Here is a 25,777-nt window from a genome sequence, read left to right on the forward strand (position 1 = left end):
TTTCAATTTCTATCCCATTTTAGAATTAGCACCATTTTTTATAAATAAAATTGATTTATTTTATTATTTTTTACCTCATCTTAACTGGCTCATAAAAACAAAACAAATACTACACAAATTCTACTTGCAAACATACATTTTATTGTATGTGTTTTATTTATTTACATATATATGCCACATGTATGTAAGCAATATGCTATGCATATATGTGTAGTTTGTATATTGAACATATATACAATGTTCCATTTTCTAATAGGTTTTATATATGGGCAGATATATATGTACATATATGTTTACATTTTATATGTGGATATATTTAATATATGTAAATTTCATATGTGTACATATATTACATTTTCGTATGTGTGTGTGCGTGTGTGTGTGTGTGTGTGTGTGTGTGTGTGTGTGTGTGCACTTGTTTTCATGACAACTGAGGACATTTTTATGATAACACACCAGCAATATGAGGACACTCGGAAAAATGAGGACATTTTGGGGGTCCTCATTTTTCCACGCTCAGTAAACAGTTGTAGATGCTCCTATAATGCCTCTAAACCAAAAATCTCCAAAGTCCTGAAACATCACAATTTTATGACATGAAGTGTTTAAGTGTGTTTATGGTTTTTGCTCATTTGCGGATACGCCAACTAGTGGTCAGATTTGGAACTTTAACACACTTTTAACACACATTGACGACACACTCAACGGGTCCTCATATTGTACGTTTTCACAATAGAAAGAATTTATGATTGTTGTTCTTTATTTATGACTTGTTAATTTGAAAGATATGTGATATCTATCCTGTGAAGCGTTCTTGTTGTACATGCTGTTGTGATGATTGTTGTATGATTCGAGTCATTGGTTTCAATAATAAAAAATAAAAAACGTTTTCATACACACCAACTTTTTAAGCTAGTTTAGAATTGGCCTACTGTAATTAACATATTCCACGTAACCAGAGTAAAATAATAACATCACCAATTTACTACTGCTGAATAAGTATCCTGTTCACTTGGAAGAGAATCAGTTCCTCAATTAATTGAAATTAATCAGCTGGATAAGATAATGTTAGCTTATTAAACTAAAAGGACAACATCATTAATAGCCTGGGAATATCTGGACTCTTCTTTTTAAAAGCTTACATAAACACACATGTATTTAAAAAATTATAAATAAAAAGAACTTGCAGATTGGTAGTGAATTTAAATATGCCTTGTTTTAGTCATGTCATGTCAGAATATCACAGATAGATGAATAACTCCACACATAATATAAGAAATAGGCTACTACTATAAAAACAGATCTAACACGGCAAAACTCTGGTTATAAGAGCCACATCCAAACTGAACATGCATATTAATTAAAATAAATGCAATTAATATTAAGAACTTACTTTCAGAAACAGCATAATCACGCCACGGTGGGCCAACATAAAAACCCGGTCCGGAGCTGCCACATAAGGTGGAGTCTCTCCTGGTCTTTGAAAACCTTGATTATGCCATAATCCGAACTATCAATAATGTTTAATATATATTTGGGAGTCTAAATGGCCAAATGACCAGCCAAATAACAGCAGTAAGTGGCACTTTTTCCTCCCATCGTCCGGTTATCTGTTTGGACAAGTGAAGTGCAGCCTGCATACTATGTGCCGGCTTTTCCCGCATACCCAGAGCCAGCGACCGTCTCTGCTGCTGCAGTCTCTTCAGGCATGGCCTGGTAAGTGGTAAGTTAATTAACGTTACTTTTCTTCATTTTCAACCACAACGAAAGTTATTCTTTGAGTATATGTTAAATTTGACCGTTTTTTAACATAAATTTATGCTTTGCATTACACTGTTGTAGCTGCAGTTGCACAGTGTTAGCATCAATCAATTAGCCTAATTAGCTAAAGTTAATGACATGCATTGGTGAGAAAATGAGTAACGTCGATAACGTCAATGTTAAGCTAAAGTTACATTATTTCTATGGGCAGGGTAATACCATTTATACATCCTATTTTATTCGAGTATGGGTCTTTTTTGGTACTTGTCTTGCTGACTTTTTTGTCTTTATTATCTATGTAGTTAGATCTTTGCTAATTGAGGAGCACATGTATGGCCGAAGAGCATGTCAAAAAGGAGAACCAGACTTAGTCCTCAGGCTGAGGCTATTCAGTTTATTTTATCTGGATGTGAAAAACCTTGTTTTAAGGTCAAGTGGATCAGTGACTTTAAAGGTATGTCATATGTGGTCGAAACTTAAATATTTATATTATAAATATGATAGCAACTGTTACAGTACACAGCATTAGCCGAATTAACCTGCCACTGTGCAACATTAACACTCTATTAAAAGTCTGATATTTGTTTATTTTGTAGTTTGTCAATATATAATAGCGATTAATATCTAATTTTGGTTGCATAACTTGACACTATTTTATTCATTTTTCCTCAGGACGTGGTGTATTTACCTGCACACCAATTGAAAAGGGATCGTTTGTCGCTGAGTACCGTGGGGAGTTAATATCACAATATGAACAGGACAAGAGGCAGAAGAAGTACACAGAAAAACAAAATGCTTTCTTGTTTGATTTTGAATGGAACAATAGTGCATGGTGGTAAGTCATGGCCTATACAAGATCAGTTATTCTCTAAAGCCTTGTGTTGTTTTGTGGAAAAACCTTTTGTTTCCTCCTACTTTAGCATAGATGCGTCCTGCGAAGATGGCTCGCTAGGAAGGCTGGTGAATGATTGCCACAAGTCACCAAATTGTAAAATGAGAAGGTTGACAGTCCAGGGTAAACCTCATCTTTGCTTATTTGCAATTGAAAACATTCAAGCAGACACTGAAATAACCTACGATTATGGAGATTCTCAATGGCCATGGCGTAATCTGGTAAGTAAGACCTCTTGATAGATCATACGGTATAGGATCTGTTAAAATATAATTAGTTACATTTCCCTTCAGGAGTGTATGCTCCCCCTCAATATCTTCTTGTGGAATTACTTTACTGATGAAATTCTATAGACTATGTTCAGTTAATTATGCACCATGAGGTGTGCTTGCATGCAATGAAGGAAAGATTCTTTAAAAAAAAAAAAAAAAAACTAATTGTTTGATTAAAAGAAGTGAAGGTAGAAAACCTGGCTTTGTCTAATATGCATTGATACTTTAATTAAAACTTATTGTTGTATTATAGTACAATATATTTCTGACTGATAATTGTTGTTGTACTTCATTGCAGACACCAAGTGGCATGATCCAGACTCAACATTCAGGAGACCCAGAAGTGAGCGAGAGACCCAGTTCATCCTTCCAACAGGTTACTACACATTTACTCTGGATTTCTTCTAGTTTAATACGTCTCACAAAACCTTTCCTGTAAGTGAATTACCCCTAGCATTTGATGGAACTAACTACCCCTCAAAACATATATATATTTTTAATTTTCACAAAATTCAATGTTTTTATATACTTCAAACACATTTATTGCCCATCTAAGCTTCTGTTTATCAGTTTACATGGTTTAACTTCTAAGGAAGTAGATCCCTGTCCATTACTGTGGAGATTTTAGCTTTCTTTTACTACAACAGTATAACTTAGAAGACAGGAACGCTGACTCTTTGTGTGTTCAGTCGTCATGTCCTCATTTTGTTTTAGGCTGTGAAAGACTGAACTGTGTTTCAGATGACGTCCTGATATTGTATGATCTGACACGTGTAGTGTGTGTGTTTAGTCATGTCCTCATTTTATTTTAGGCTGTGAAAGACTGAACTGTGTTTCAGACGACGTCCTGATATTGTATGATCTGACACGTGTAGTGTGTGTGTTTAGTCATGTCCTCATTTTGTTTTAGCCTGTGAAAGACTGAACTGTGTTTCAGACGACGTCCTGATATTGTATGATCTGACACGTGTAGTGTGTGTGTTTAGTCATGTCCTCATTTTGTTTTAGCCTGTGAAAGACTGAACTGTGTTTCAGACGACGTCCTGATATTGTATGATCTGACACGTGTAGTGTGTGTGTTTAGTCATGTCCTCATTTTGTTTTAGGCTGTGAAAGACTGAACTGTGTTTCAGACGACGTCCTGATATTGTATGATCTGACACGTGTAGTGTGTGTGTTTAGTCATGTCCTCATTTTGTTTTAGGCTGTGAAAGACTGAACTGTGTTTCAGACGACGTCCTGATATTGTATGTTTCAACGTTTAGAGTGTGTGTGTGTTTAACAATGTCCTCATATTGTGGGTAACTGGTATTGTGCAGTTTTAGATATTTCCATAGAGTCTTGAATGAAAAGCCCAGGTCCTCACATTAGCTAATTTTTACTACAATTTGTGTTCCTTAAATGCAAAGTTGAGCCCTTGACTTCAGCAATGAGTCTCAGCCCAAAGGTGGTGATTATGATAGATTGAGGTGGGATTTCTTTGAACTGAAATGGGTAGGATCATTAGTTTGTTATAGTTCTGAATATTTCTGACTGATAATTGTTGTTGTACTTCATTGCAGACACCAAGTGGCATGATCCAGACTCAACATTCAGGAGACCCAGAAGTGAGCGACAGACCCAGTTCATCCTTCCAACAGGTTACTACGCATTTACTCTGGATTTCTTTTTTTAAAGTTACATAATTCTTTTGGTTCTCATGTAAATTACACCCCTTTTTACCTTGCTACAACAAACATTTTTGTATTTTTGTTTAAAACTTCAGTATGTTGCAATTTCATCTCTATCATATGACACAATGTTTGTAACAGTAAATTGTCCTCAGGGTTAGGTTGAGCATCAAAATGTTCACGAACCAAAATGATTTTCATAATTAGTATTATGTATTTTAGTACTATAACTGAAAATAACAAATCTATTCTTCTTTTCATTTAAGGCCAACCACTCCACTGGAATTGCATGCTTCCATCATGTACTTACTGCAGAGCAGGTGAGACAGCTACATTCAAAGTTATTTTTCTTCATTAACTAATGTGAATATTTACTGTTAGGAAATAGTGTATAATTCCAGGTGAGACTACGGGTTTGTACACATGATGTTTGATTTGAACAGCTTAGAGTAAAACAGCGTCTGCAAAATCTGAAGCGTCATCATGATTGTTGTGAGGATCGTTATGAGAAGGCTGAAAAAGAGAGAATTGCGAGAGAGAGACAGATGACTTTGAGTTTGGTCACCAGAATTAATGATTCTGTGAGTATGTACATCCAAGCCTAAATCAAACCATCTTGTAATTATAAGAAAAGTATTTATCTTTAGCATTTTAATGCTACAAGAACATTATTTCTATAACATAAATTAGCCTAGCCTTTTAAGAGTAGATTAATTTCTTACTCCAAAGACTTGAGATAAATGTTTCTCAGATGGTTAATCTGAGAAACATTGACATCTGAATGTATTTACAATTATATTTAAAAAGATATTTGTTTTTGCTTTAAATCTGATGCTAAATTATGTGGAGATTAATTTGTCTATAACAAGTAGAATAGATATGATGCAAATTATTGACAACAGGTTCCTAGGTACGTATCAAATATGCACAAACTGGTATTGGGGGAAAACATACGCTATCTGGGCTGCAGTCTGAATGGAAGCAGTGTGATATGAATTTGCGACAATAAGCATTAAGTGGATATAACTTGGGGTGAACATTTCTGTTTGATGAAAATTATTAATCATTTCAAAGGTTGGACCTCCCTCAGTCGATGATGGTGGATTTCATGATGGAAACGCAACAAGCCCAAATGACCAGGTAATAAATACCATTAGACAACAATAATGAAATAGTAAAACACAAATCATATTAAGAAGCTCAAATGTTACTTTTAATTTTATGTTTTTATTCATGTTTAAGTGTTGTGTTATGCACAATGTGATGGTACTAGGAGAACAATATTCTAGCTATTATTAAATGTTTAACTTCTTGATGGAATGAGATGCTTTTCTCTCCATTTTCCTTTAGATCTCTAATGACATGACTGATGAATCTTCGGATGCTACGGACTATGATGATGCCAACTATGTTCCAGATTCAAGTGGCAGCTCCTCTGACACAAGTTCTAATAGTAGAGATCTAAAAATCATAGACAATCATCTTCCCCACAAAGTGTTCAAGGAAATATCATTGGGGATGGCTACAGCCCACAGTTCGGATAGTACCAACAGTTCCATGGAGCAGAGAAGTTTTAGTTCCTCAAAGATGAGCAGCGGCCATTGTAGTTCAGGGATAAGTTGCAGTGACAGTTCATCAGAGAAGACATCGCACAGCTCCATAAATGTCACTTCATTGCCAAACACAGCAAAACGAAGCAAGTACAACAAGAAACAATACTGTCTTTATTGTAGTAAGGCCATTTCTAAATTGGCAAGACACCTCGAATCCGCTCACAGTACACAGCCTGATGTTGCAAAAGCTTTCAGTTTTAATAAGAGATCTCGCGAAAGAAAAGATTTGTTACGCTCTCTTAAGAAGAGGGGGAACTTTAACCATAATGCCACAGTGGCAAGCAGTGGTGATGGAGAAATGGTTGCTTGTCGAAGACCCACTAGAATCAGACAATCTAATGACTTCAGTCACTGCAAGTTTTGTCAAGGACTCTATGCAAGAGATTGTCTATGGAGACATGTCAGAAACTGCCCTCAGAAGTCTGTTGAGGTGGAGACTAGAGTTGGGCGAAAACGGATCCACATTGACCTACCAAAAGCTGAAACAGTTCATGAAGCTGTTTGGAAGATTGCTTGTGAAATGAACCAGGATGACATTTCTTTAGTTGTAAGGAGTGAAAGAGACATCCTTAGTCTTGGCGAGTCAATGTACAATAGCAGGAAACCAAATGAGAAAAGAAATGATTACATACGTCAAAAAATGAGAGAGATGGCAAGACTCTTGATAGCTGCAAGAGCTACAACACATTTGAAGACCACTGAAGACCTTGTTATGCCCAGTAATTTCCCCCACGTGATACAAGCAGTGAGATCTGTTGCTGGTTATGACTTGGATACCAACTCATATAAAATCCCATCATTGGCTTTAAAATTGGGTCACAGTTTGGCTAAGGTTGCAGGCATTGTGCAATGCAATGCCATCATTGCAAATCGCAATGTCGTCGCAGAGTCTGCCAAGCAATTCGCCACTCTGTATGAGAAAAGATGGGCGGAATCCATTTCAAGTGCTGCACTGGGTACACTTCATCAAGCCAAATGGAATAAACCACATGTTTTGCCCTTTACACAGGATGTGCACCTGCTGCACAAGTTTCTTGCTACTGAGCGTGCTAAGTGCATGAAGGACCTTGAGGAAGACCCCAACATCAAAAGCTTTGGGAATCTTGCACAAGTGACTTTGACGCAGGTGGTACTATTTAACAGAAGACGGCAAGGGGAAGTTTCAAAAATGGAACTCCAGGCTTTCACATCCAGAAACCGTACCGAGTTGAATCCTGACATTATGACGGGCCTTACTGAGTTTGAGAGGAAGGTTGCAAAGTACTTTGACAGAGTTGAGATTCGAGGCAAAAGGTCACGAATGGTGCCCGTGCTTCTCACACCTGACATGATCGCTGCAATGGACCTCCTCATTAAAAACAGGAATGAGTGTCAAGTCCACACAGAGAATGTGTACTTGTTTGCACGGCCATGTGTGCTTTCCCATTACAGAGGCTCTGACTGCTTCCGCAAGTATTCAAAACAATGTGGTGCAAAAAACCCAGAGTCACTCACCTCAACAAGATTGAGGAAACAAGTTGCCACTTTGTCAACAGTACTAAACTTGAAAGAAAATGAAATGGATCAACTTGCTACCTTTCTAGGACATGATATACGGGTCCACAGGGAATTCTATCGGCTTCCAGAGAGTACACTGCAGCTTGCAAAAGTTAGCAAACTGTTGATAGCAATGGAAAAAGGAAGACTGTCTGACCTGCAAGGGAAAGGGCTGGATGACATTGAAATCAATCCTGAAGGTGAAGTTTAGTTTTAAATGTAGTTTAGAAGTACTTTTCATATCACAATTATAATTGTATTTAGTCTTTGTTTTAAATACTTGGTCCAAACTGTTTTTTTTTTACCCAACCAGATCAAGTAGGCACGAGTGATGATGATTCCAGTGAAGAAACCATTGCTGACCTACATCAACATGAAGGTATACTGACTTATGTGATAATATCTTTAGGTTATGACCAGGGAGACAGACAGTAGAGACCTAATGATAATGTTAGATGGGCTGAAAGGAACAGTGGTAAATAAATTAAAAAAGATGGGAGAGATTATGTATAAACATGGTGCTGAATTATTTAGAATCATTGATAGAAAGAAGGTGGACAGGTTTTATTCAATTAAGTCTAAACAGCAGCAAGAGATAAAGAAATGGTGAATGAGAGAAGACAACTAAGAAAGCAATAGTTACAGTACATGATAAAGGTAATTAATGTTTTGCAAAAAGTCTGGTTAGCAGTACAGGAGGAGTCAGTTAGGACAGCCTTTTATTGGGATGTGAAGTCAAAAGGAAAAAGGTAACTTTGAACATTTAAAGTTAGAGGTAGAGGAATAGTTAGCTTAAAAGATTACTCAGATACAGGAAACAATAGAGAGCTGGGCTTTCCTCTTGATATCCCACCATGAGGAGAGATACAGTATACTTTTTGATATGAGTGGGCCTTTTCAAGCCAGCAGATTCAGACTTCCACTAAGCTCTTTTGTTGTCTGACATTGAGGTTGACTTCATAGAATAATACAATCAAACAAACTCATTGTCATTAATGGTCATATTTCATTTTTACTTTTCAAAGGCTCAAGAACTGAGACTTCTGGGGATCGGACACTTCTGAGGGACTCGCATGCTTCAACCACCCTGGATAATTTGGAGAGCACTTCTGCCTCAACCATCTTGGACAACGCAAACGTCAGCAACACTCAACCAAGACTTGGTAAAATATAAAAGGCGCCGAAATACAAAATTTGCTCACCAAAAAGTGAATGCGTTCATAATGAAAACAATGATTTATTCTTGCCTTCACAGAGATGGCAGTATGTGAAGTTGTGCTTTTATCTGAAATAAATTTAAATTAATTGTTTTCAGATTCCCAGCAGAACACAGCACTTCAAATGGTTACATCCCAAACTTCTTCAAAGTGCTCCACTGCAAAGCAAGGTAAATACTGTAAGCATGTGGATACACCACATTACTCTTTTAGAAAAATGTATTAAATTTAATGAATGCCATATGATATCATAACTACTAAATTATCACGACTGGAAATGGCAGTCAGGTATCCAAATCACAAGGCTTAGGCTGAGTCAAGGTACACAGAATAAAGGTCAATATAACAGTACCCAGTACCCCTTTTCCACCAAGGCAGTGCTGGTGCCGGTTCGGAGCCGGTGCCTACTCATGAACCAGTTCTTTGTGTTTCAACAGCCAAAGAACCGGTTCTCGGCTAGGAAAATTGGTTCCAAAGCGGCACCAACTCTTTGCTGGACTAGAACTGTTCTTTTACCACGTCATGCTTACGTTGGGGGTGGGGTTATTGTCGAACTTCTTCTCGAACGTAACCTCCGTCTATAGTAATCCAGACGAGCAGCACAAATGTGTTCTAAATGTCTTCTTCTGACCCCAATATAGGATTGCAAAGCCAGGAGAAACATTTGCAGAAAGACGATGTAGTCCGCCATTGTAATTGTTATGCTTGAAGTTGGGAAAGCTAAGACCTATGGCAACGTACACAGTGACGTAACAACGTCGTTCGCTGGGCTCTCTAGTCAGTGGAAAAACAAACTGTTTCTGAGGTGGTTCGCAAATTGAACCAACTTTGAACCAGTACCAGTTCCGAACCAGTTCTTTTTTGGTGGAAAAGGGGTTTAGGAGACTAACACTGGGAAACAAACTATGCTGGAACACTTACTGATACAGATGAGACAAACTAGCTTCCACAAATGGGGACAGACATGTGAAATAAAACAGGAAATACTAAACGGAGAAAAAAAAAACATAACTTATCGGAGAATGGATTTAACAAAATATATATTTTTTATAAAATCCTCAATGTTTCACTTTAGCAGAGCCATTGTTTCATCTTTAATACATGTCTTTTGTTTACATTCAACAGCTGGGAAGGTGAGGAGCAAGTGGACAGGTAATGAAGTGAAGGCTGTGGAGCGGCACATGATTCATTTCATAACCAGCTGCAAGGTACCAGGTAAAAAGGACTGTGACTCCTGCCTCCAGGCAGAACCAGTGGTTCTGAAAGACCGAGACTGGGCTGCAATCAAATACTACATTCACAATAGAATCATATCAATGAAAAGGAAGATGAATAGATAGAACTAGAACAGTGGTTCCCAAACCTATCCTGGTGTACCCCCAACACTGCACGTTTTCTTTGTCTCCCTAATCAAACACACCAGATTCAACTCATCAGCTCATCACATGGGTTAAAATGAGCTGATGAGTTGAATCTGGTGTGTTTGATTAGGGAGACAAAGAAAACGTGCAGTGTTTGGGGGTACTCCAGGAGCAGGTTTGGGGAACACTGAACTAGAACATGCCAACTGTGGCTCATGTGCATTTTAATTTCTGTTGAACGTAGAAAAATGCTCACTGTGTACGGTTATAATCAGTGTCACCTTAGATATCCAGCGAAAATGTTTGTAATGGGTTTCGTTTTTATTTTCTCATTTTCATTCAAGGATTGCTATTGATGTTTTCTTGTACAAGCATTCCACCTAGTTTTGACTGAAGCTGCCATGTTGACATGTATTTATGAGGGCTATTAATGATGTTTTTTTTTATCTCAACCCTTCAGACACTATTTCTTTTTTCTTACTACCTCAGGATCATATTATAATGCACTGTTTCAAGTAACTGACATAATGTCTTTCATAAAATAAGGTTTCAATGTATATGTAATCTATACCCTCTGTGTCAACAAGCAAGTACTTTAAGGGATTGTTACTTTCACACACATTTCCCAGGTTTTCAGTGTTTTGTTTTTGACGCTAAAGAGAGTAGTTCTTTAATTTCAAATAAGCTGTCTTTTGTACTGCCTTATCCTGTATTGTGGTTGGTTATTCAATGCTTTAAAACATTTGATGAGGGCTGCCATTTCTTAATTTAGTTAAGCCCTAGTTATAAGTCCACCCATATGCAGCATTGGTTAAGTATTATGTCCTTATGGATAACTGTAGGAATATTCATGAGGCCAGCCAATGAAGGTCAATCATTTTCATACTTGTACCTATTTTGGTTAAGCTATTAATACAAGTAAGAAAGACCTGAAGTGTTACCTCTTTCTTTCACATAACATCTACTATGAAATTCATGAATAGACAGTGAGACAAGCGCAGGGCCGTGCAGAGACCTCTGGAGGGGCAGGTGCTCAAAGTATAAAAGGGGGCACATGGAACAAGGCTTTAAATAGGGCTGTGCTCAAAATATCAATACAGCAATATATCAATATGGATGATTCTGTATCGATACGGCAGCAAATGCATTGATGCAGTTTTGAAAAAGAAACAGAACAGAAAAGACTAATTTTAAGTTTAAGAGTAAAAAAATAATAATTTATGTGCACCTATTAATAACTCTGGGATTAGAAACTGAAGTATCTTAAGTTGTCCCAACCTGATGGATTTTTTTCTTCTCTGTTATACAGAATAATAAAGAACAGCTGTAATAGTAAACTGTGTAGGACAAAATCAACGTGGCCCATGTTTCGAACAGTACAGTTTTATTTAATGCCATGTCAGCATCTGTGGCTACTTTCATGGCATAAACTGATTTACAAAAATACAAGAGTTACATTTATACAATGAAAATAAAAACAAAGCAAACAGAAAAAATACAGCAATTAATACTTTACAAGATTTTTAACATTAATGTGGTACCTGTTCTGGTAAATTCTTACTAAAGTCCTTAAGTGAGTTTGCTGCCTTTGCTGTTGTTACTGCTGCTGCTGATGATGATGATACTGCTGGAGTTGATCTGAGACTGTAGACATTAAAACAAACATATAGGAGATATATTAGCTGATTAAACAATTTTTATGTGACCATGACAAGATGTAAAGATTGCTGCCAGTGTATAGAACTGGCTCACTAGCTCCCTGACCTGCTGTAAAGCTGCAGACTCTGCCCAGGCTGCTAGAGGAGATGTTCACAGAGGCTGCTGCACACAAAACATAAGATACTGGTAAGCCTTACCAGTGTTGTGATAATAATTTTTAAGGCACTCTACGTTTTTTTTTTTTTATTAATACTGTTAATTAATAATAATAACAATAGTTTAAAGTATAAATAATAGTTTTTAGTCAAATAACATAAAAAGACCAGACCCTCTGAAACTTGTCTCTCTCAAACAGCAAGCTAACGTTACTTCTACAGCCTACACACAGCAATATAAACAACATCTCTGTCTGCAGGCTCTCTTCACGTCGTTCTTGTAAAATAATAATAATAAGTAAACAAACATCAAAAGCACGTCGCTGAGAATGAAACACCACTTACCAGCAGCCGCAGAGTTGAAGATATCCTCTGGTAGTGCGCGTAGCCGCGCGAAATTAAAAAATGCGCGTGCAGCGTGAGGAATCGTCCCGGATGAGTTCGTCAGGTGAAAGGTCATCATGTGGGTCATTTTATTTACGGCGAAATTATTATTAATTAATTTTACTAAAGTTAGATTGGGCAGGCATCCACAAAAGGGCCTTTAATTAAAAAAAAAAGGAGAGGAAATTTTGCCTTGACAAAAGGGCACTTTGGGCACCAAGGGGCAAAAGGGCAGGTGCTGGAGCACGGTCTCGGGAGACAACACAGGAATCGTAATGTCAAAAAAACACTAGGTGCACAGGTTCTGCACCAAAATACAACAAACCACATTCCAGCCAATCACCGACAAGATGGCTGCCATTTTCTATCGCAGGGAGGACGGATTCTACAAGAAGTGTTTCTTTTGCATAAGCTCATAAGAATTTTCAATATATCAGCTGTAACTAATAACCTAATATTGTAAAAAATATTGTAAAAACATGCTCTGTTTTGTTTGGTATTTACTTAGAATTTCAACAGAAGTGTCACCATGCAGGAACTCATAGTGCACCTTTCATGAGCTACGACCCCTTTGAGTTAGCTTTTATATATCTCTGAGCCACTCAGTTTTACTAGATTTTATCAACCTGTAAATGTGAAAAAGGTTTACTGAACATTGAGCATGACTATATTGTACACCGCTGCTTCTAATGTAGAAAGAAATTTCAAACATTTAACAGCAGCCAAGTTGCAAATATGCACCCTATTTTAATCATTACTGAGTCTTTATAAGTCATTTAAACCTGAAAATTGAGTGTGTATCTATGGGCTTCACAAATCACTTAAACATGAAATGACAGTGTTTGTTGCTATGACCTCATAAGTCACAAAAACCCAAACATGTCCTCACAAGTAGCATAGGAATCAAGTCTGCGCAAAATATAGCCTTAGACAAAATCTCAACAGATGGGTGTATTCCTTGAAGCATTGGTAGGAAATTATTTGATAACCAGGTCTGTTGGACCTTGGGAAAGGCATGTCCTAATATTTCACGTTTTTTTCACAAGTCCCGATATATCATGAAAACAAGTATGTGTGTGTGTGTGTGTGTGTGTGTGTGTGTGTGTGTGTGTTGTGTGTGAGAGAGATGGGTAGGTTTAGGGGTCGGGTTAGTGTGTGTGTGTGTGTGTGTGTGTGTGTGTGTGTGTGTGTGTGTGTGTGTGTGTGTGTGTGTGTGTGTGTGTGAGAGAGAGAGATGGGTAGGTTTAGGAGTCGGGTTAGTGTGTGTGTGTGTGAGAGAGAGAGATGGGTAGGTAAATAAATAAATCCAAATTAAATCTTGTTTACAATAATCATTCCTGTGAATATGTACATGTAGTGCAGTTACTGCTCGTGTATGCAAATGAACAATTCACCATTAAATGTGTTTTTTTTTTTTTATACTTTTGAGTTTAACTCAAGATTTGGGGAGATTAGAGGGGGTTTGCAAAAAAAAAAACTTGCATCACAATAAGTGTATTGTGATTGTCAAAACATTTTAGTAACTAAACTGAATTTTATTAGGTTTAGTGACAACATGTAACAATGTTTATATCATAGACTGTAAAAACTAGGTTTATATGGTACAATTTCTGGTAAGCAAGTTTTTTTTTTTTTTTTTTTTTTTTTTACAAATTTCTTGAAACAAATTTCACGATTTCAATTCAATTCTTGTGATTTAATTTAATATTGACTCATTTGGATAAATATTAGGTACACAAGAGAGGCGTTAATTTTTCTCAAGAAAAAAAAAATACATAGGCTACATACAGACAGCCCTATCAGCTGGTAGTATTATTTAAGGTTAAAAATAACTCAAATTAAATATAATGCGTTTTTTATTATAATAACAACAACTTTATTTAATGATATAAGTACAAATATAATAAATATGTAATATAGTACACTTATTTAGCAAAATACTCTCTATAGCTCTTTTTCTAGCCAACTAACGTGCCTATATTATGGTCATTAAATGGCTTTCCTGAGGTAAATGTTATGTGACATAATTGTTCTCCAGCTGTTTTATTTACCCCTTTGTTTGATTGATTGATCGATATTATGTATGAAGAATATACATTTCGGTAAGCTGTACTGTTTCTTTCAACGTTGTTCATTCGTGTTTATTTACGATTAGCTAGTAGAGATGATCGGGTCACGTGCCGCTAGGGATCTGTTGCGTCACAATTACAAACGCCAAAACGTTATTTATTGTTTGAATTTCGTAATAAAATTGACAGAATCTGAGAGCTGAGATTTTTTTCATATCATAACTAACCTGCTCTGTCTAGTCTGTTGGTCTCCATGTCCTCTTTGCTTCGCGATTTTTCTGTGCGTGAGAAAATGGATGTGTGGCGTGAGAGCGTGCGTGTGAAAAGTGTCAATTGCGTGAGTCTCACTGTGAATGCGTGAGAGTTGGCAGCTCTGTAATTATCTTGGCTTAATTCTATTTGTTATTCAGATTTTACCTCAAATATTACCTTTGAATCGGAACAACATAATGAGAAGTAATTGGGATGTTAATGCTACAGTAGAAGTTTTCTTGATAATCTTATCATGTTTACTGTCCCTAGATAGCAACTTCAGGTATATCACACATTTCAAACTGGTTTATTTTGTACTTCAAGTGGTAATTCGGCATTTTTGGGTTTATATGATAAACAGGTTTGAAAGTGCAAAATTCCCTATGTTTTCCCTTTTTTTCAAAATGGGCACCTTTAGCATAATTTTTCTCAAAAACTGCAAGGTTGTGTGTGGAGAACTTTTTCCTAAGGAATCTCTATATATTTCTGATGTTAAATATAAAAAAAGTAGGTAGTGCCCCACTTGGTGGAACGAAACCCTATTTCTAGGCCTCTTGTAGGCTACCGACAGCGGCCTATTAGTGATTAAACATGAGATATAATTCATTTGGGGTATATCAAACGGGCAAGATTTGTTCAAGAGCAAATCGATTTTGGTTAAGGGGAAAATTAAGTTTCATAACTCTATATTTAGGCTATAGTTGTCATAATACACAAAGCGGAAGCAAGATGCAAGTAAAACTCTTTATTAGATTGGTCAATGACACAAACTCAGTACGGATTCTCGGGTGGGCTGGTGGCGCAGGGACAAGATGGTCAGCGTGCTGGTGAAGAGTGGTGAAGGTGATCCAGTGCAGGTGAACATCCAGACGAGACGAAAACCACAAAGACACTGAACAGGAACTCGAACTGGGAACAGGACTGCAGACGAGGAACACACACTGAGGACACCAAACAACGATCTGACAAAGAGAGGAGAGTGCGATGAGAACTTATAGGTGAGGGAATTGGCAGCAGCTGGTGCAGGGAATGAGATTAGCTGGCGCGCTGATCAGCTGGAACGAGCGGTAACGCCCACTCACACACACCCACACACACAGAACAACAAATACATGAGACATGAAGAAAACAGTGAATTCATGAACCGTGACAGTACCCCCCCCCCCCCCCCCCCCCTCCTAGGAACGCCTCCTGGCGTCCCCAGACTCCCTTACCTGTCGATTGTAATCATCAATAAGGGAGTGACCCAGGATGTCTCTAGCAGGCACCCAACTTCTCTCCTCCGGACCGTAACCTTCCCAGTCCACCAAGTACTGGAACCCGCGTCCCCTCCGCCTTGAGTCCAGAATGCGATTAACCGAATAAGTAGGTTCCCCTTCAAGAGTCGCGGCGGAACACGGAAACATGGAAGGCGGGATGAATCCTCCTGTACACTGGAGGGAGTTTGAGGCGGATTGCCACCGGACTAATGATCTTGGTGACAGTGAACGGGCCGATAAATTTGGGAGCAAGTTTATTAGAGACGGAACGGAGAGGAATGTTCTTGGTAGAAAGCCACACTTTTTGACCAACGACGTATACGGGAGGCTTAGACCGGTGGCAATCGGCTTTGGCCTTGGTGCGCGCTCCCACTTGGAGTAGAGTCTCGCGGGCTCTAGTCCAAGTGCGATGACACCTCTGGACGAAAGCGTGAGCGGAGGGGACCGCGACTTCGGATTCCAGACTAGGAAAAATTGGTGGCTGGTAACCTAGACTACACTCAAACGGAGATAGGCCCGTGGATGACACTGGTAACGAATTGTGGGCGTACTCCACCATTGACAGTTGTTGGCTCCATGAGGAAGGATTCTTGGAGACCAGACATCGCAACGTTCTTTCCAAATCCTGGTTGGCTCTCTCAGTTTGGCCATTGCTCTGGGGATGAAACCCTGAGGACAGACTAACAGTCGCACCCAGTAATCTACAAAACTCTTGCCAAAATTTGGACACGAATTGGGATCCTCTGTCGGAAACCACGTCTGTCGGGAGGCCATGTAACCGAAAGACGTGGTTAACGACTGTTAACGCGGTCTCCTTGGCTGAGGGTAATTTGGGTAAGGGAATAAAGTGGACCGCCTTCGAGAACCGGTCCACCACGGTCAAAACTACCGTGTTACCCTGAGAGGGTGGGAGGGCGGTGACAAAACCTAGTGCGATATGGGACCAGGGTCTCGAAGGGATCGGCAGCGGTTGAAGGAGCCCATCTGGGGGTCAATTGGAAGTCTTACCAGTGGCACAAACTGAGCAAGCCAAAACAAAACTGTGAACGTCGCGAGCCATACGTGGCCACCAAAATCGTTGCTTGACTAAAGATAGTGCGACTGACTCCTGGATGACAAGCCACATTGGAACAATGCCCCCACTGAATAACGTCGGACCATAAACCCTCTGGCACAAATAAACGGTTCGGTGGACAACCGACCGGAGGCGTTACCCCTTGTAAGGCCGTCTTGACCTTCGATTCGACCTCCCATGTGAGTGTGGAGGTAATTAGGGTCTCCGGAAAAATGCACTCGGGAGTAGACGGGCGATCGGAGCGGTCAAAAATGCGGTACGAGAGAGTAAAGTCAAAACGTCCGAAAAAAAGTGCCCACCGAGCCTGCCTGGAGTTCAATCTTTTAGCGGTTCTAATGTATTCCAGATTCTTATGATCGGTCCAAACGATAAAAGGTACCCCCGACCCTTCTAACCAGTGACGCCATTCTTCCAATGCTAACTTGACTGCCAACAACTCTCTGTTACTAATATCATAATTAAGTTCGGCAGGGGACAAACGGTGAGACAAAAACATGCACGGATGCATTCTGTCGTCTGCAGGAGAACGTTGGGATAGCACTGCACCTACCCCCACCTCTGACGCATCGACCTCCACCACGAACTGACGTGATGGATCAGGGGTAACTAAGATGGGGGCTGAAACAAAGCGGCCTTTCAGTTTGGCAAACGCAGCATCAGCTGCGTCTGACCACCTGAACGTAGTTCTGGGGAGGTCAAGGCGGTCAGAGGCGAGGCTAGTTAGCTGAAATTGCGAATGAACCGCCGGTAGAAATTGGCGAACCCCAGAAACCTCTGTAGGGCCTTACGGGAATCTGGACTTGGCCAATCCACCACAGTCTTAACCTTCTCGGGATCCATACGCATTCCCTCAGACGACACAATGTACCCTAAGAAAGGAACAGACTGTGCATGAAAAGCGCATTTCTCCACCTTGACAAAAAGCCCATTCTCTAGCAGCCTCTGAAGCACTCGTCGAACGTGCTGCACGTGCTCCTGGAGAGAAGAAGAAAATATCAATATGTCATCCAGGTAGACATATGAACTGATCGACCATATCTCGCAGCACGTCGTTGACGAGTGCCTGGAAGACTGCCGGGGAGTTGGACAAGCCGAAGGACATGACCAAGTATTCAAAGTGCCCCCTGGGGGTGTTAAAAGCAGTCTTCCATTCATCCCCCTTCCTGATGCGGACCAAATGATAAGCATTACGTAAGTCCAATTTAATGAAGATCGACGCTCCCTGCAACCTCTCGAAGGCTGAAGATATCAGCGGCAAAGGATAAGTATTCTTTACCGTGATGCTGTTCAGCCCCCGGTAGTCAAGACTTACTGAACACTTCCTTCAGGTCTTGATACTCCGCGGGCACGTTAGATAAATCCACTGCTTCCTCCTGAAACGCAGAAACAGAAACAGACGGACAAGCAGACACAAGACAGGACTCATGACATTTACTGCTCCACTCCAACACTGATTTCTGCTGCCAGTCTATCTTGGGATTGTGTTCAATGAGCCAGGGATGTCCTAAAACAATGGGTGCGAGTGGGGAGTCCAGGATGTAGAAGGAAGTGGTTTCAGTGTGGTTGCCAGACACGATGAGTGTGGTTGCCAGACACGATGAGTGTGATGGGTCCAGTGGTGAATGAAATGGTGGGAAGAGCTTGGCCGTTGAGAGCGTGAACTGCGATGACATGGGTGAGGGGTAGAAGGGGAGCCTGAATCTTGAGTGCAGATGTGTAGTCCATGAAGTTACCTTCTGCCCCGGAGTCCAGTAGTGCTCGACAGTCGTGAGTGTGGGCTGACCATCTTAGTCTTACCGGGAGGAGCGTAGATGTTGATGAGAAACCGCTCCAGAAACACGAGCGGGTAACATCCGACGTTCGACTCGGGAGAGTCGGGAATCCACACGAAGCGCCAGTTCGATCAACTCATTGAGTTTAGTGGGTAAGTCCAGAGCATAAATCTCTCTCTGGACGCGGTCAGCCAGCCCATGCAGGAACATATCCCACTGCGCCTCCTCGTTCCACTGACACTCTGCCGCCAAAGTCCGGAACTCAATAGAGTAGTCAGATACAGATCTTTCGCCTTGCTTGAGGTCCGCAAGAACCCGTGCCACTTCTCTTCCCGCGACCACACGGTCAAAGACTCTCTTCATTTCGGCGGAGAGTGTCTGGAACGAGGCACAGCATGGATCTTGGTTCTCCCACACCGCTGTCCCCCATAGCGCTGCCCTCCCAGTCAGTAGCGTGAGCACGAATGCAACCTTGCTCTGTTCATTCGCAAAGGTCCTGGGCTGCAAAGAGAAGTGCATTGAACAGCGTGTTAGGAATGCTCTGCAATAGTTTGGCTCACCGTTGTACGACTCTGGAACAGGTAGGTGGGGCTCTGACTGGGAGACGCTCTCTGGTGGTACTGGGGGAGCGGGCGGTGTGGGTACTCACAGATGTCGTAATTGCTGGGTGAGCTCGGACACCTGCGCCACAAGAGCTTGAATAGCCCGACCCGACTCATTCATGTTCCTCTCCTGGGTATCCATCCGTGAAATGCTGGACTTGATGAATTCTTCCAGAGGAGAAAAGGATTCGCTTGCTGCTTCCATTTCTTGGTCAGATCGTTCTGTCATAATACACAAAGCGGAAGCAAGATGCAAGTTAAAATCTTTATTAGATTGGTTAATGACACAAACTCAGTATGGATTCTCGGGTGGGCTGGTGGCGCAGGGACAAGATGGTCAGCGTGCTGGTGAAGAGTGGTGACGGTGATCCAGTGCAGGTGAACATCCAGACGAGACGAAAACCACGAAGACACTGAACAGGAACTCGAACTGGGAACAGGACTGCAGACGAGGAACACACACTGAGGACACCAAACAACAATCTGACAAAGAGAGGAGAGTGCGATGAGAACTTATAGGTGAGGGAATTGGCAGCAGCTGGTGCGGGGAATGAGATCAGCTGGCGCGCTGATCAACTGGAACGAGCGGTAACGCCCACTCACACACACCCACACACACAGAACAACAAATACACGAGACATGAAGAAAACAGTGAATTCATGAACCGTGACAATAGTTCACTTAAATCTTGTACTAGAGTGCTGCTTGCACGTTTGACTGAATTTTTTGCTTGTTTATTTCCTATTGTATTTTATAAAGGATATGATGTTCATTTAAATATTGTTGTTCAAAATATATTATTTTAAATAATATGGCGTGTTTGGTATTGAGAAAGGATCGTAATATGGACTTGCAGTGAAAGTTGCATTATCACAACATTAGATGGCGGCAACTGTCTTTATGAGAGAGTCTAAAGTTGTTTTACCACTGTCATTGGACAGACAAAGACGAACATATCACTTTTCTCAGCAGACATTCAAAATAATTTTTTGGATATAATATTATGGACATCGACCTGAAGAATGAATACTATATCAGATGCAGGTAATATACTCGTTTAGCCGATCTCTCCCTCATAATATCATAATACTGTACTATATAATACAGCAAGCTTCAATGAACCGACTCAACGATCCTTCGTTACTAGTTCTAAAGTGACGTTTTAGAATTAGTAATGAAGGCTTGGGCTCAACTGTCAAACTGTCAACTTGAGATTTGAATCCATGGTGGAAGGAAGTACTGCACAAAAGAGGGTTTTTAAAGACATCCCGTTGTTGTTTCTTTTTTATTTACTCACGTCTGCCGTCAAACTGTTGTATAAATGCAATATCACACGCTTAGCCGTGCGATATGATACTAGTTTTTATGATAGTCATGGTCACTAAGAATAGAAAGAGCATGCATATTCTTCTGAAACATTTGACATTTTGAAATTATGGTGGTGCGGTATGGTTGAAAGAATGCTGATTTGAACAGAATGATTTCTGTATTGTAATATATATTTATATACTGTATATTGTAATTATTTTCCTCCTGATTTCTGCAGCATCTGGATCAAAACAAGTCCAGACGTTCAAATTACAAACAAGATTTTTTATTTAAAATTGTGACATCAGTAAATAAAAACCTTTATACAAGATATGCTGATTCATGGAATTTAAACTTCCTTCATTGAATAGATTAAAGCATCATGTCTCACCAAATGTGCATTTGATATATGGAATGTTAGCTTTCTTTTAGATTTGATCAAAAGTTTAATCAGAATTTCTTTAATAAAACATTTATTAGAAACACAAAACAGAAAAGAGAAACGTTTTTGTCGAGAAAGGTTTGTATGCTTCATGTGATAGAGCTAGAATGAGCTAGAGCTGGAGAGTCCTTTTTATTGGCCCAGACAAGAGTTGCAACTGAAATGTTGTTGCTCATGTTTATTCTTTATGACAGGGAGCATGCAGGGAGCTCTGCTTTGTTGTGTAAAATGCCTCTGTCCTATAGCCACAAAGGGTTTGCTTCTGCCTTCAGAACCACTGACGCTCTAAAGGCCGAGCACAGGGCAGTACCGGCATTATGAATGATGTGTGGATCAACTCTGACTGTGAATACATTCATGAGCTCTATGCAAGCCAGCTCAGATCTGTGGATGGCTCATGCAGTGAACACCATAGCAAATATGTGGGGTAGAAATGAGAGAGGGTTTAAAGTGTTAGTTTAGATAAACAAGATAAGTAAGACTGTAAAAGAGCAGGGAGGAACATAAAAGAACCTTCGGTAGTAGATGAGATCATTCATTGAAACCTTTTTATTACACCTGTTTCTCTCTCTCCTGTGAAAACATACAGATCAGTTTATTCCAAAATGTAATTCATAGATATAATGATTTAAATCCACCATCTATGATATTTTTTTTTTTCCTAATTAAAATTAATAAGTGTGTTTGAAAGTATGTCTTTGGTGTGACTCCCCCAAAACTATATTTCTGAAATAACTCATGATAGAAAGCAGCCATACCACCCTGCATAAAGGGCAATTGTGTTTCTTTATAAACTGCAGCTATACTTTTAAAACAAGACAATGATAATCTAGTCTCCAAGTCAGTTTAGTTACAACTCTGCAATAAAGCAAGATGGAAAGCAATGTATTGACATTGACTATTGATTTATAGGCTATATTACATTTAAAATGTTGATTGGCTGGACATACTGGTCAATATGGATGCACATCCCAAATAATAACCATCAAGTATCAAGTATTGCTTTTATCATTTAAAACACAGTGACATGCTATGGCAAGCCATTTTAGCTTTTATTCTTTCACAGGATGCATTTTTTATATCAATAATTAAATTTGTGATTTTTAAAATGTGAATTATTGATGTACTTTTTCTAGTAACAATGTCTATTTCTGATATCAGGAATTACATTTTCATTAGTAGTGAGAGCGCTGGGGTGTTAGGTGTGACTGTGTGGCACTGGCAAATGGTTTACATGGGTCTGGTAGGAGGTCCCCTTAACATAATTTTGCTTAGGTCAGGATCGGCTCTGGTTATGATGTCCTCAACTTGAGCCTGAAGCAGCTTGGAAGAACAGCAGGACAGATACTCAAGCACAATTTAGCTTGTAAGCAAATGATCCCCATCGCATAACCACTGATGTGTAGCTGACAGAGTGTGAAAGGGTTTACAGGGGATTTGTCGAACAAGTCTTATTCATTTCCGTGCCCAATTAAGGGTTGGCGGCCGTGACACGGCAGACATTTCAGTGAAGGAGCAGATCAATAATATCACCACCTAGAAAACTGACTCCCCTAAAGCCAAGACTACCAAGCTACTTTACCACAATGTCCCTCTCTTTCCTAGTCCAAAGAAGCTTAGTTTCTTGGCCTGGAGGAAGCAAGGATTTATTTTTTACACAAAATCTTTCCTCTTTCCACTCTCAATTCCTCAGCTGCCAATGCCCAGGGCCCAATTAACCTGAGCCAGCATTTTGTCACAGCCCAGACAATACCCAGGCTACACCAACCAATAAAACATGCACAACACTGTCTGTAGAGCCCCATTCATGCTAGGCCAAGGCAAGGACAGAGTCATTAATTATTGAGGAATGGTGAATATTTCACGCTTAGGGAGAGTCATGGCTTGACCCTACAGACGTTTTCAAGGTAAATATTTAAAGATCGATACCTTGCAAGTTGGGAGAGAAAGTGGTCTCTGAGGGTGTGAAGTGGATGTACGGAGAAAAGAGAGGACATTGTTCGCCAAACAGCAGTCATTTGCTGTATTATTGTAAGCTGTTTCTCCAGCAGGAACAAAGAAAACATGTTGGAAAATCAGTGCTTTTCAATGAGTGGGCATTCCTTTTTTATTATTATTATTCTGCACCATGGGCTCACAGCAGGAGAGGAGGATAGAAAATCTAGCAGCAAATCCAAAATGTAGACTTAACTTCACTACATGGTCCATTATGTTCATACTGAACCTTTTAAAGGCTGGGATGACTAAGCCAAATCTTTCGGCACAAAGCACAGAGCGTTTATTGATATAGTTAAATGTCAAGTAGTGAGAATGTAATAATTCTCTCTGATAACATGGCTGTGTAATGTTACCCACTTATCGAGACATAATGCAACCTCCATGTTTCAAAAGAAATGAGAGGTGTGGACTGGACTGTTGCCTCCCGGTATATGCTGGGAGCTCATAAGCTGTATGCATGCTTTGATATGTGGATGAAATGTTAGGGGCCATTTTTTTATGTGAAAAAGTTATTCATTATTATTAGGGGCCAAGCACTGAAAGTGCATAGGCACCTATTGAAATTGTTGGCATTCTTATTCTTATTCTTCTTCCGTATGGAAGTCTATGACAGCCCATATAACCGCTTGGCAGCCCATATAACCGCTTAAGGGAAAGCGGAAATTTGGCACACTGATAGAGGACAGTCTGATCAGTCACCATAGCAAATTTCGAGTCTCTAACTCAATCCCTCTAGCGCCACCAACTCTCCAAAGTTTAACTCATGTTAATGCTAATAACTTTTGAACCATGAGATGATTCGATTGCATCATATGTGACCTGATCCAGCAAAATGAGTCACAGTGACCCAAACTTCAAAATTGAGATTTTGGTGTTACAGTTTTTCTCGATTGTTTACACACATTTTCTGAAAGCATGCCTCATATTCTCAGAACTCTACACACAAATCCAAAAAAACACACACAATGGGCAAAACCCCTCAATTCTCCTGCAAAATGAAACTTTACATTCAAAACAATGTTATTTCTTCTCAAAATGGTATTTTGTTTTCAAATGACACACACAGACCATCATATGAATAGACATTTATAAGAACCAGTTGAACACTGATGTGCTCAATGTAAAACACTGTGATGGATGGAAAACACTTCTTCTCCATTCATCATAATGACTTAGGCCTTTTTTTGTTCAGTGTTACACTTACTACAGACAGTACAGTTTGAGAATATTGTTTTTATACTCAGAACACACAAATACATGGTAACAAATATATTTTATTTTTCCCACAAAAACAATGTACACAGTGTACATCCCAACCAACACAAAGTTGTACATACAGTGGTCTACATACAAAACAACAGAAGAATTTACTGTATACAGTTACAGTAAAAAAAATAAATCCAATGTTGGCATCCATTGCTCCATTGAAGAGCTGACCTGTTGCCCTTTTATGCTAAAGCTCTGATTGCTAATTGTAAAACTGTGTGACGGGTGTTTGCCCATGTGATGAGTCAGTGTGCATATTTGAATGGCAGTGTGTTCCTTGTGAAAACAAGAGATTTTCTGCATGAAAATTGTGCCAAAAGCAGAGAATTGTGTGTAGTGTTTTGAAAAAAGTGTGTTTTAGAAGTACAATTTGAGTGTAAAGCAGGAATTGTGCTTGTAGTTTAGCAGAACTGGTTCAGGGGGTTGGTGAATGAGTTACATGTTGTGGTCATTGTGTCTCAAGTACCAGAAAATGTGTGGAAACAATCGAGAAAAACTGTAATGGAAAGAGGAGACCATACGCTTTCAACTGATATCCTAGTCAAAGTCATACCTTGAATGGTTGTAAAGATATACACATTTGAATTATGGTCGTCTGCCCTCTTTTTCCAATTGAAAACCTGAGAAAATCGCTTTTAAAGTTTTTTGCCCGTTTTTTGGTGATATCTTTCAAAATCCATTGCATTTAAAGGGATGAACTATTTATTGTACAGCTTAATTTGACCAAAGACATTAATATATGCTATTATGCCAGGCTGAAGCTCAAATTATTTTAAATTTTTTATTTGAATAAATAATTTAAAAGGCACTTTTACAAACATTTACTAAAATCAGAAAGATTGAACAGAGGTGCTACAGTTTTGCTTGAGAGAGGGTGTGTGTGTGTGTGTGTGTGTGTGTGTGTGTGTGTGTGTGTGTGTGTGTGTGTGTGTGTGTGTGTGTGTGTGTGTGTGAGAGAGAGAGAGAGAGAGAGAGAGAGAAAGAAAGTGAGAGAGGCAGAGAGACAAGGAAACAGAGAACAAATAATTAGCCTATGCAATCATATCTTTGTGTAGGCTAGATGACAATAACAGTGTAACATATTCATAACGGAGATACCAACAGTTAAATATTGGGTTAAAATAAATCAAACACATTGTAATGGATTCTCCTTGCAGATAAATACAATCAAAACAATCACTGACTAGCCTTAGCCACTCTGATGACCAGCAGG

General features: G+C 39.5%; 1 protein-coding gene and 1 long non-coding RNA gene across 6 annotated transcripts in view; one reads left to right on the forward strand and one right to left on the reverse strand.

Moving 5' to 3' along the window:
• Positions 1–364: 364 nt before the first annotated feature.
• LOC309494604 (uncharacterized protein) lies at positions 365–11,687 on the forward strand. 4 transcript variants are annotated; one of them, XM_082164009.1, is made up of 13 exons: positions 365–2,215; positions 2,434–2,596; positions 2,682–2,874; positions 3,224–3,301; positions 4,488–4,565; positions 4,862–4,915; positions 5,039–5,176; positions 5,670–5,735; positions 5,946–7,944; positions 8,058–8,123; positions 8,770–8,907; positions 9,060–9,131; positions 10,087–11,687. In XM_082164009.1, exons 1-13 carry the CDS (start codon positions 2,107–2,109, stop codon positions 10,299–10,301), a joined length of 3,369 nt encoding a protein of 1,122 aa, XP_082020135.1. In that variant the 5' UTR covers positions 365–2,106; the 3' UTR covers positions 10,302–11,687. The 4 variants fall into 4 exon arrangements, with proteins under 4 accessions (XP_082020135.1, XP_082020137.1, XP_082020136.1 ...); XM_082164011.1 differs by lacking the exon at positions 5,039–5,176; XM_082164010.1 differs by lacking the exon at positions 4,488–4,565.
• Positions 11,688–11,705: 18 nt separating this feature from the next.
• LOC309494652 overlaps positions 11,706–25,777 on the reverse strand; it is a 218,985-nt gene continuing 204,913 nt past the window's right edge. The window contains exons 1-3 of one of the 2 annotated variants that reach the window (XR_014204427.1): positions 12,482–12,613; positions 12,087–12,143; positions 11,706–11,966 (exon numbers count right to left, since the gene is read on the reverse strand). This is a non-coding gene — a long non-coding RNA (uncharacterized lncRNA). Of the gene's footprint in view, positions 11,967–12,086; positions 12,144–12,481; positions 12,614–25,777 lie in introns of those variants that run through there. The other variant, XR_014204426.1, reaches the window with a different exon arrangement.

Source organism: Leuciscus leuciscus (assembly GCF_965113295.1).
Source record: "Leuciscus leuciscus genome assembly, chromosome: 3".
Classification (NCBI taxonomy): domain Eukaryota; kingdom Metazoa; phylum Chordata; class Actinopteri; order Cypriniformes; family Leuciscidae; genus Leuciscus; species Leuciscus leuciscus.